Below are 12,443 nucleotides of genomic sequence, written 5' to 3'. Positions count from 1 at the left end.
TGCTGCGGGGTTGCTCGTCCACTGAAGGGTTTGTTTGGCTGCCTTGACCGCCATGGCCGGTCCCTTGGTAGCCCCTTTCCCGTCCATTAAAGTGTGACTGGTCGCAAATTCATCAGCCATCCTCACAGCTTCCACATGGTTCTTAGGTTTACGGTCAAAGACCCATGCCCTCACGTCCAAGGGACACTGCTGCAACAACTGTTCCTGAAAGATCAAGTCCAGTAACGTGTGGTATTTGATGGCACCACAACCTTCCACCCACCGAGTCCCCTGCAATGCCATGCGGGCCCTGTACCGGACATAGGACTCCCAGGGGTATCGCTCCCCTGTCCTGAACATGCCCTGGTAAGCTTTCTAGGGTGAGGGAATACTGCATCAGCAGCATTGATTTACGGTGCTTATAGTCATCCCGATCTTTTTGTGGTATGGACTGCAGAGTCTCTTTGGCCACTCCGGACAACAAGGTGCAATCGCAACACCCAGTCCGTGCTGGCACTCAGTACCTTCGACATTGGGTCTCAAAGTCACTTAAAAACCCGTCGATTTTGTTGTGCCATCCACAAACTTGTTGAAACTGGTGGTCCACTCGGGGGGGAGGGGTGTCTTGTTCCCCGTTGATCAGGTGGGAGTGAGGTGACACATTACCGAATCGAGCATCCAAATCATCTCATCTGCTGTAGCCCTCTCCCCGTGAGATAAGGAGTGCAGTGATTCCATGGGGGGGGGGCGTGTCCTGTAGCCACTGGGACTACCCCTACCGCACTCCCAAGAACCAGTCCTTCACCATTATCCTGGTGATCGCCCTCTCCCTCCCCATGTCCATCTCCTTCCGGGGCTGGATTAACCTGCGCCCCGGTCTGAAATGTGATTGCTGCTGCTGCTGCTGCAGGTACGGGCTTGTTGCCCTCTGGTAAAGCAATACTGGCTTCATGGAATTCTAATTCCTCCTCCAGTTGTACCTTTGACCGACCAGCCATCGGTAACTCATAACTTTCACACTGGGTAACGACCTGAGCCCGGTCCTATGACCGGAACCGTCCCGATCTCGTATCCATGTTCGCCCGCAGGCACTAAGTTAGGTGGCAAAGGGAATCTGTATTTTGTCGTGCTCTTGTGAAACGTGTGTAAGTTACCGCTTGTTTTGGGAGCTTGCAATCTTCGAGTTTCCCGCTATGCTATAAAATCCCGCAGAATGCTATACCATAGGCTCAATCTATCCCGCCGCTGCCACCAGTAAATAAAGCCTGTCACGGGAGACCAGGTTTATCAACACATTTATACCGGGATCATATGATTGAGCAAAACAAGGAGGTAAAATAAATTGTCATTTATTTCAGGAAAAGACAAACACACAATGTAACGCAATTTACACTAAAAATACACTTACTTTGGAACTCTGGGGGTAACACAAACTACCTTTCATAGTTGTAGGAGCTTATGACCAAGGTTACCCTAGTAACCGTTCCAAAACAAACAGCAGAATAATCCAAGCAGCTTTTCCTTCAAGTAGCCTCTTACTGCTGGAGACTTGTAACTGGACTCTGAAAATCTTAGATGACTTATTCAGAGATTGCAGTTCTTGGAACACACATTGAATCACATCTCTGGGATGGTGACTAGCTGTGTTATACACTTTGGGACAGGCAGTCCCACAGCTTGTCCACAACCCCCGGCGTGGGAATTTCAACGCTGACCAATTACACACTTTGCCAGCTTTGTGAAAGCTAGCACCTATGGCTTCAGAAAAGTAAGAGGGCATGTGCGCAGATCGCCATCTTGCTCACTATTCTAAGCCCCCCGCAGGCTCAATGCCCGAAAGTCTGGGGCAGGTGACAACTGGCCAGGATAGCTTGCCTTCATCCCAGGATGCTAGCACTTAACTTAGCTATCCTGCCCACCTGGCTGCTCACACTTATGGCACAAGTGTTTCTTTGATCTATGGGCTTCCAGGAGACGACCTGGCACCAAAACCTGGAGTGGCCAGAAGTTCTACTTTGACCCCGAGATTAAAAGACCATGCATTATGTTACATGTATAAAGTATAACATATTTTCTTAACACTGCTGCTTAATAAAATATCCGTCTATACACGCTTCTGTTAAAATATGTTACAGCCTTTTGGTGTATTGAGATAGAGTGTAAGCTAACCTGCTTCCTTTACACTAGCCTGTATCACTTACACACTGCGAGGCAACACATGCGCAATACACGGGGTCCAAGAGCTTACACTCTAAGACCCCAAAACACAGTTCAGGGGCAACCAAGTGGGCTTAACCTTTATTAGTGAGCCTGGTTACCCCCTCAACGTCACACCAAGTAAGTGCAGACATGTCTTCTAGTAATTGGTTCTGGGGAAAAGCAGATTCAATATAGGTTGTGATGTGGTTTTTTTTTCATTTATTTATTTTGGGACTAAAACATTATTCATAGATTTATTAGTGTAGAGCTTTAGAACCTCATGGCTCCTTCTTGACTACATTTAACAACCTGAGATTTTGAAACATGTAATTCTAGTTTACAGAGCTATGGACTAGTGTTTGGTCTGCTAAAGGGAATTGAACCCCGGTTTTCTCAAGGATAACTATGGCTACTGGAGCTTTGAGCTAAATCATGGGAAGATTTCACCAAATGAATTTTATGCTTTCCAATCTCGACAGTGATGGCTACTTGTCATATACAAAAATGTGATCTGGTATCCTTTGGGTACAATCAATTTAGCTCTAGTCCAAGATAACATGGCCCATTTTTAAATCTTGAAAGAGGATAATCCAGGGCACTGGATTTTCAAACGTTGAATTTATTTGTCAGGGCAGCACAACATTTCGACCATCACTTGAAAAAGACCATGTGGATGGTTGAAACGTGTTGCTCTGACAAATTCAACTTTTGAAAATCCGTAGTGCCCTGAATCATCCTCTTTATTCTAAGTCTGGATTATTCAGACAGTTATTCCCTAAAACAGGAGCACCGGTAACCTGTAGGTATTGTTTACAACTTTCTTTGGTGTGCAGCATTTAATCTGTATTCCCATTTTAATCTTCCCATTCGACCGCTCCCTTCCCAGTTTATGCAAGTTCAATGAAACCTGTAAAAAAAATACAGTGCAACTCAAACAGGAAAAACTGTTGTATATTATAAGTCAATGAAAAGGCACTTGCAGGGAGTGCCCCTGAGGAAACGATTCTCAAACAGGTAGGATAATGGAGAACTTGAACCGGAAGTAGCTTCCTGCCTATGGAGTCTACATCAGATGCCAACACGGTCCAGCACACCTGTGGTGCCTGAGAGACTACTCTGCATCCGGCTCTTCCAGTCAAGTAACTACAACTTCTGGGGTCTCCTGCAAAAATGTTTACGGGCCCCACTCTAAAATGGGAAGGCCTCGGGTCCCGTGTTGATGAGAAGCTGGGGGCCATGTCGATGCAGACAGGTGGGCCCGATTTCTAGGCAGGCCCAACGTCTGGTTCTGATGGACACGTACACCGGCAGGGAGCAGGCAATATTGTAAGGGCCCACAGACGGGTGTAGAGCCTGACCTCTGACCATGCCTAACTTCCACTGCTAGCCAGGTGCCCCTCCCCTGGCATTGCAGGGTTTTGCAGTAGTGTACCTGAGCATCAACATTTTTGTATTTGTTAGGCTAAGGCCCCGCTGAACGCATCCGCATGGCCGCTTTGCTTGCCGGCGGTGCGTGCAAGTCACTGCACTGCGGTCTGCAGTAAACTTTTTTTGGTGTGGGGGCATGGCCAAAATGGCTTGGAGGCGCGGCCATTGAGCCCGGGGAGAGGGGTGGAGGAGGTTGTGGGTGAAGGTGCAGAGGTTGTGGTTCCGTACGAGGGGAGGGGGGTTGTGGGTCCGGGAGGAGAGGGATAGATCGGGCCATCTACTTTGCGGTACATTTTGCACACTGACACACTTCCCTCCCAAGCCGCCTCCCCCCCGTAGCTCCCCTCCTCATTTGCTTACTTCCTTACCACGTGATGCGTCAGTGCTTCTGATCACCAGAGCCTTGTAGCTCCGGCCGGCTGACTTGTCTCAGAACGCAGTGAGCCACATCGGAAGGAAGCAGTGGGGACCACCAGACTGGAGGCAAGGGGCTGGTGGCTCGCGCCGACCGCAGCGGGTCCTCAGCCTTACATTGAGTGCAAATGAGATGTTTCTAATATCTTAAATACTTTATACCATGTCTGCGTTGCTTGTCCCACATGAGATTCTGATAGCCCAATTGACAGGTCTGCATTGAGGTAATCGCTATTTCAGTACCTATATTTTAGGCAATCCATTTAGTGCATTTCCCCTTCTTTTTTTTTTAATTCCCTATTTTGGAGTTGCACTATTCTTTAATTTGCAGTTTCTGTATTTGCACTGTGGAACAGTCTTTTCTACAGTAGCATTGTCTGTAACTGTGGCATTGTCTTTTCTACAGTGGCTTTGTCTGTAACAGGGTATTTCATAACCTTTTTTTTTATCCGCACTACCAAGGATGTTTTTGTTGCTTTCCGTATGAAACCTGTGCCTTTCTGTTTATAGAGAATGGTTACTGTAGGAGTGAAGGTGTGTGGTGATTGTTTAATATTGAGATGGCTACACAGCAAACCAAATGATTCTGTAAAAATAAACAAAGGACTCAAAAGAAAAAATCTGGAAACAAAATAACAATGGTTGAAATGGTGAGTAAATGTGATTTGTTAGGCTGGGGCCATGGTGCCATCGTCCGGCTGGAGGCTGGGAAGAAGCGGGTGCTTTCCCAGGCTGTGGGGGGTGCGTGCCTAGGGGCGTCACGGAGCTGGTTCGCCCTCATTGGGCAAACCGCTCACGTGACCGGCCTGTCGCGATTTCTTGCGCAACACAGGCCCGCGGCCGCATGGACACAATCGCTGCCATAAGACAGTCTGATCGCTCAGCGTCCGCATGGTCTCCGGCACCATGGCCCCAGCCTTAGTTGGGTGACAAACAAATTATAAAGAGCAGGATATTACACTAATTTTTAAAGATGTAAAAGCTACTAAAAGGTTCATAAACGATTGTCAACATAGGAATGTTAAGGGCTGAATAACTAGTATTGGGTATGCAGTTTAGATTAAAAGGACATTGAACCTAATACGTTTCATTTGGCTGATTCACATTGGTTTGTAGTATTTAGCTTTTTAACCAAGTGACAAAGTACAGAAAACTCACCTGACTTGCTAAACATATTAAGGGAGTGGTTTAACATTGTATCTATTTTGTGGAACAGAAATGCATTGCAACACTAAGAATCGCACATACGTGACTGTCTTTTTCAAAGCGTGCCAAATTAAGAAAGCATAGAGACCCGATATTGCTGCACTTGATTATGGCTTCGACCGTAATTGTTTAAATAACATGTACAGTATGCTTCAATATTCAATTAATTTGAGACTATCTGTTTTTGTTCTAAATAAATGATTTATTCCAAGATCTAATCGGCTGGTAAACACATTTTACTAGCAGAAGTGCTATAAGAGACATATAAGTCTGCCTTTCACATTACAGTACTACATCAAATGCAGACTCTTCTAATGCTATACATTTACTGAAAAGCCTGCAACATTAGATTTTTTTTAGTTCTACAGTACATATTACCTGCTTTATTTGTGCTTGGCCAGGTTACCAGTACAGCAACCTTTCTAAAACTGTTTAATACTGGCTTAAAAGTTAATTGGGCACATTCAGAGAGTAGTTTACTGCTTCGACCTCCGTGACTATTGCCTCTGATCACTCATCAGAAAGAGAAATCAACACTGGCTTCACTATATGCAACCCCCAAACTACATGAACATTGTGGTTCTAAGATTATTAAAGAAAGAAGGTTGAAACTGCTCTGCTCACAGAATGGTTCAGCACTCACTTGGCTTTCAATGATCACTCTCTTTCATACCTGATAGTCCCAAGTCCCAAATGTGAGGCATAGGGTTTTTCATTAAGTGAGCACACTAAATGTCGAGAATGGTGCCAAAGACTTAAATGGGTGAGCAAGGATACTATAGCTGACCTAAATTCAGTTCACTAGCACTCAGACGTGATCGACCACTGCATACCCTTCCGTTCCTCTCACCTTGTGCATACTATTTATTTATGACATCACAATGGAGGTTTGGTGAAGAGTTCACAATGCGCCCTGCTCTGGGGTCAGAGGGTTGATATCATGGAGTAACAGGGAGGAAGAAGCACAATGCGGCCACCCGTGGGTGCTTGAAGAGGCGGTGACTTGACCATCCGGTTGGGTCACATCAGCAGGGATCAGCAGGAATACATAGTATCTTAGTTACCGTTGGAAACAGACATGGCTGCGGTGGGATTCAGAGGCAGAAGAAATGACAGTAAATGTCCTAATAAGTGGGTAAGTGGTGTCCGATTGATAAGACAATCGGGGAGACGGGAGGGCACAATAAAGCATGGAGTTCTCCAGGCTCTTCCAAAGCAGTGGTAGGATGGGAGCGGGTCTGTGTTGCTAAGTGATGTAGATCTCATGTACAGTCAGAGGAGGCGCGGTGCTGGTTTCCCTGGCAGCAAAGAGGTTAACCCAATGTTTCTCAACAATGTCACCCAAAGGTGTTCAGACTGAAAAAGACATTCTTCATGAGTGTAGTGGATTGTGTAGTCAAAATTGCCATTATGTATCAAATAATACAAAAAATCTAGCATGACATTTAGTACCAGGCTTCGTGGTAACAATATGATTGGAAATGTATCATTTCACCGTGTGACACTGGTTGCTAAACCCTTGTGTATGAACGTTACTAACTTTCATTGCTGATAAACTGGTGAGGCGACGTAGTAATTGGATCTTACAGGATAAAGGGGTTGTTATCGAAAAATACAAAAAATATTTAAACCCCATTTACTTTCAGGGGAATGCACAAAAAAATGGCTCTTATGAGAGTTTAAAAGTGCAAACATATTAGAGACACGTGAATGAATAGTAGTCAACATCCTAGTATTGTTATTAAAACATATACATTGACTTATTAGAAAGCAAAGTAAGAATAGCACTTGTTCTTTATTACCCCCAGACAATCTAGCACATGCAAACATATCTGTAGGGTTGATAATAAGTAATCTTGATATCATAATATAGAAATGTTTCTGTCAGAGAAATCAGATGTGAAAGTGCAGCTCTCCATAAATCCCAACATTTACAGCACATTAGATGTGAATGTAGGTGCTACAGCAGTGTTTTACAACAGGGGTTCCTAGGAATCCTTGGGTTCCCCGGGCATCCCTAAAGGGTTCTCTGCAACTTTCAGGTCCTTTGAAAATGGCACCAAATGCAGAAGAAGTTACAATGCATCTGATCTCAGACGCGCTATTAGAGAGGGTTGGGGTTCCTTACATTGCATCTGATCTCAGACGTGCTATTAGAGAGGGTTGGGGTTCCTTACATTGCATCTGATCTCAGACGTGCTATTGGAGAGGGTTGGGGTTCCTTACAGTGCATCTGATCTCAGACACGCTATTAGAGAGCGTTGGGGTTCCTTATAATGCATCTGATCTCAGACGCGCTATTGGAGAGGGTTGGGGTTCCTTACAGTGCATCTAATCTCCAACACGCTATTAGAGAGGGTTGGGGTTCCTTACAATGCATCTGATCTCAGATGTGCTATTAGAGAGCATTGGGGTTCCTTATAATGCATCTGAGATATTAGAGAGGGTTGAGGTTTCGAAGAATTTCACATTATAATTATAGAGTTCCTTAACAACAACAAAAATAACAAATCAATGCTACAGGGTAGTGGGAACCTCCTGCGTCAACAAGTCAGAGCAGACTGTACCAACACTCTACATTAACTCATTGCTTGCCATTTCTTTCCAATACATTACAACAGGGGTGTGCAAACTGGGGGGCGCAGGATTTTCTTGGGGGATCGCGGCGGTTGCAGATGCCCCACACTCTTCCCCAAGGCATTTAAAGTAAATGCCAGGGTATCGCGTGAAGCCTCTGTAACTGAAATTACCGAGGTTCAGCCGGCTTTAGATGACATTAATATGGCAACGCAGCGCCAAATGACGCCGTGGGGTCATGTGACATCACATGACCCTGCGGCGTCATTTGACACCCGTCGCAACAGCAGCGCATCATGTGACGTCACGTCACATGACCCCACTGATGCCGACAGGAAGTTAAGGGGGACACGAGCACTGGGGGAATAGATGCAGAAGGGAGCAGCAACAAGTTTGCGCACACCTGCATTACAGTCCCCTATTGATAGGTCAAATTAATGTAACCCACTTTTAACATTCTTGCTGCCAAATGGACCTGCAGTATCTTGCATTGGAAATAAATATTTCAGGCCCCAGTGGCAGCAACAGAGAATTATGAGTAAAACGTAATTGAAGTCCAAAGCAGTTGATTGCTCAGAATGAATTCGATTTCCCTGCAGCTTGTTTAAACTCCAAATGAGCAAGACGACAAAGCCTTCATGTTGATGATGTTATTTTTGTTGGTGTAGCCTGCTACTATAGAAATCAACCCCTTTCATGCCAGATGGGCGAACAACAGTTGCTGTGTGTACAGGTCCTTCCAATAGGGAATAACCATGGTAGTGTTTGTAGTAATGTCTTGTGGGTTGTTAGAGGCAATAAGGTTAGGCAGAGCTGTACAGTGAGGCTGATCTAAACATCTAACATTTCATATGATATCATTCAAGTATAAATCGTTAGAAAGAGCAGTGGTCCTTTACACTGGTCTAGCCCAGGCTATCTGCATGCTAGTATTAATTAGAAAGCTACTATACAAAGCTTAATCTTCCATTCACGAATATACCAGATATTTACTTTTGATTACTTATTTAAAGATTTTATCCATAATGCCCTATTTCTAAATACATTTGTCTTCATATGCACTTTTAACATAGATTCTACATACTGTAGATGTATCTTTTTTTTAAAAGAAAATTCTGTTAAGGAGTGTAAATAAGGACACAGTTTCTATCACAAGAAGCAACAGTTTTGCTATTTTGTTTGCTCAGTGCAATTTATAAATGTGTTTCGGGAATTAAAGTACTGTACATTTACTAATTGAGACATATGTGGGTACCTCTGATACTGTCACAATATTCACTTTTGTGACAGTGAATTTTATTCTATTTTTCCCCTCTTTATCAGACTTGAAGAGGGCTCACATACTATACAACTATAAAGAGGGCTCACATACTATACTAAAGCTTGTTGCGGGCCAAAAAAAAATCCTGGCACCGTGCCAACACACGCCAGCCAATCAAGAGAGGGGGAGGTTTTTTTATTTTTTTGCAGAGAAGCTGCCTGGCGCATCGCGAGCACGCTAAATCCTGTCACCCCATGATGACCGGGCGATGGGATTTATCGAGGGGCACAGCAGCGCAGAGGCCTGGGCGGCCGCACCCCCTGACTCACGGGCCCCGGGACGCCAGTACCCTCTGTCCCCCGCTGTTGGTGGCCCTGAACACTTGTTTCACTGAGGAGCCAAGCCCCTTATTAATCAGGTTTCAGCTGCTGCTCTTTCTCTGAGGAGATTAACGCTCTCTAGACTGGCTGCAGCATCTCTCAATTCACTGTCCCAGCCTACTGAGTCAGTGACTCTGTCACATAGTGTGCATGAGCAGGGGGTCTCCTGAACTGAACCACATTGGTTTCAGCCTCAGGGACCCCCTACTTCATGAGATACAGACCCCGTTATGGGTTTAAATCCTCCGGTCACGTGATGCAGGAGCTTTAAAAGTACATGGGATACCGGCACCCCATAACGGGGCCTGTATCTCATGAAGTAGGGGTTCAGCTCAGCAGACCCCCTGCATATGTACACTAGTATTAAAATGTATATTTATACTGTACGATTGCCTGTAAGAGCCATGAATGGAGACGCAGTGTCTCCATGCAGCTCTTACAGGCTGCTTTTTTTCTATCAGCTATCACGCTTTATATTTTTAAGCACATAGCGGGGGGTGGGAAACAGCACGTGCGATCGGGCATGTTTTTGTCCGCACCAAACCAAATGCGCTTCACTTCTTAGTGAATCCCGCGCCTAGCTTCATTTTTTATCTTGGGATAAAAAAAATTCCCAATTGGGCGCAAAAGCTCACTGGCTGGTGAATCGCCGCCAATGTCTTTTGTTTTGTTTTTTCCTCTCCTATTTTTTACCCCTGAAAAGTAATGTAAACATGTTGTATATCATTTATTTATTATGTATGAAATGTTTTAGCAGGAAATAATACATTGAGAGTTGCCGCCGACTGGAACTGAACTGAAAAAGAGAAGCTGCAGCGAGGCTTGTGATCCCGGGAGCAGAATAAGTGTTCTCGTGTGTTAACGGAGGAAGGGAGCAGCGTTGATTGAGAAGACCCTAGGGAGTGATTCATGCTCCTTGTGGATACAGAGAGACCCCAACCGTTCATCTCCTTTTCATCTATTAGGAGCAAACAGGAGGAAAATATCTTCAGGTGCAGCTCGTCCTTTTCAGTTCAGCTCCAGTCGGCGGCATTGCGGTTCCCCATTTGGTGCGACGAGTATTGTCGGAGAGGAGAAAAACCCAAGAACATCCACTGGGAGACAAGAGTCCATTCATCTCCCAGCCCAGCCAAATTCCGAGTGATCCCATTCTGCTAGCTGTTGTGGTAACATGTCCATAACATGCCATGCCTAATATCTATTTGATTGATGTACGTGCAATACTCACCTGCTGAATGAGACAAATACAAATTATTTATATACTACACTATGAGGTCTTGCGCTGTTCTCTCTTTTTGTTTTTTGTTCTAGTTTTGGTTTGTGGAGCCACACCATGAGAACAGCAGCAGTTACCTCATCTTCACCTAACCTGAATGGAACAGGTTTAATTAACAACATTGATTTGTTTTTATCACAGCACTTTATTTTGGTTAAGTTAATCACTTGTAGCCATGTGTAAAAATGGTGTACATCTCTTTCTCATGCTGGCAGTAAGCCTGGTAAGTATGCAGTTGCCAGCAACAATCATGGAGGTTTGCCCTCAAACCCTGGTGAGGTGTCATATGTAACAAAGGAAGTAACAACGTGATTTGTGTCCACTGTTAGTGACACAGAAGTGGGTCTGTTTCTGGAGGTTATATAAGACACAGGACTGCCAAAAGTGTGTGTTAACAAGGAGCTCTGAATTAGTCTAACAAAGTGTCTGCAGCAGTTCAAGGCTGTCAGAGTCAAGTGCAAGCTAACTACTCACTGTGTCCAGGGACCTGGCACAGATGGTGATCTCCCTTAGGGGAGAGGTGAACCAACTCTATTAAGAGAGGAGGAACCTTCTGAAGGGGGGGTATCTCAACAAGATGAGCGTCAAAGCACGACCGCTATGAGGGGCAGTCTGCATATGGAGATGACATTAAAGATGCCCTGGTTCAAAAGATCCCTTCTGTGTGAGAGTGAAGTTATTCAACAGAAGGATGCACCAAGAAGGAGTTCCCCATCAGATACTTCCCCCTACGGCTGTAGAGATCCTGATGGGGTAGAGGCGTGGCATTGAATGTGAGTAGGACTTAAAACAACACCTCAGACGCTTGTCATGGTGATACTTCCCCTATACCAACCCAGCGGGAGACTCAGGAGTCCTGTTGCCAGCAGGTGCACCACATATCACACAGACATGTAATGGGGCCGATTAGACCACAGGGGCCAATGTGAGATTGGGTGGGGGTTTAACCGTTACATTTTTGTAGGCGCTGCTGAGATACTGTATCAACAGGACAGGCTTTTGCTAGGCACACTAGGAAACAGGGAGAGTGTATACTGCCAGTCAGTGCTGTGTATGGGATGGGACCTAGGGGTAGTCAGGAAGGTCGTGGCGACATCGTCCCGCGAGATGGATGACATCACTTCCGGTGGACACTGCGGAACCGGATGGAAGATTGCGCGCCCTTGCAACTGCCGTGCTGTACTCGATCGGCTGGAGCAGCAAAGAGCAAGAGCTGGCAGGCATTGCGGAAGCCTGGGAACCAGGAGACGGGTGAGCCTGAACCCCAAACCGCTGGTACCGGCCGAGGTATCGTGAAGCTGCGGGTCATAATACCGCATCGGCCGTATGCTGTGCCCTTTGCCCTGCCCCCGGCCACTGCCCAAACCCCTGCCCCTGTCACCTCCTTATCCGGGTCCCAATTGAGCCAAGGGTTGTCTGGGGAGTCACGGGAAACTTCCGATGAACGGACTGGGTCAAATTTGGACTGGGGGGATTGTTTCACATCCGATGAGGGATCAGAGAGAGAAATGCTTTCGCGTAAAATGTCATCATGTACGAGTGATAATGATGGTAATGTCAATGTAAGATGTAGGCCTAAGCGCCTTGGGTCAAATTCTAGGTCCACAGGGACATCCGGAATTTCTTCAGGGGGAGAACCGGAAGAGAGTGAGCATAATGTAGTAGTAACAGAGCGGGTAAAGGAGAAGGAAACCAGATGGTGGGCGCCCATGTTTGAGGAGTA

At 45.6% G+C, this 12,443-nt stretch overlaps 1 protein-coding gene across 1 annotated transcript in view; it reads left to right on the top strand.

The window, feature by feature from the left end:
* The first annotated feature begins 5,620 nt into the window (after positions 1 to 5,620).
* Positions 5,621 to 12,443, top strand: part of STPG4 (sperm-tail PG-rich repeat containing 4) — a 52,006-nt gene continuing 45,183 nt past the window's right edge. Inside the window, exon 1 of the mRNA XM_075594733.1 lies at positions 5,621 to 6,361. Coding sequence (XP_075450848.1) covers positions 6,305 to 6,361 — 57 coding nt within the window. The 5' untranslated portion in view covers positions 5,621 to 6,304. The remainder of the gene's footprint in view (positions 6,362 to 12,443) is intronic.

This window comes from Ascaphus truei, chromosome 4 (assembly GCF_040206685.1).
Source record: "Ascaphus truei isolate aAscTru1 chromosome 4, aAscTru1.hap1, whole genome shotgun sequence".
Classification (NCBI taxonomy): Eukaryota; Metazoa; Chordata; class Amphibia; order Anura; family Ascaphidae; genus Ascaphus; species Ascaphus truei.
Note: the sequence above shows the minus strand (reverse complement) of the source record. Positions and strands in the feature narration are given on the sequence as shown.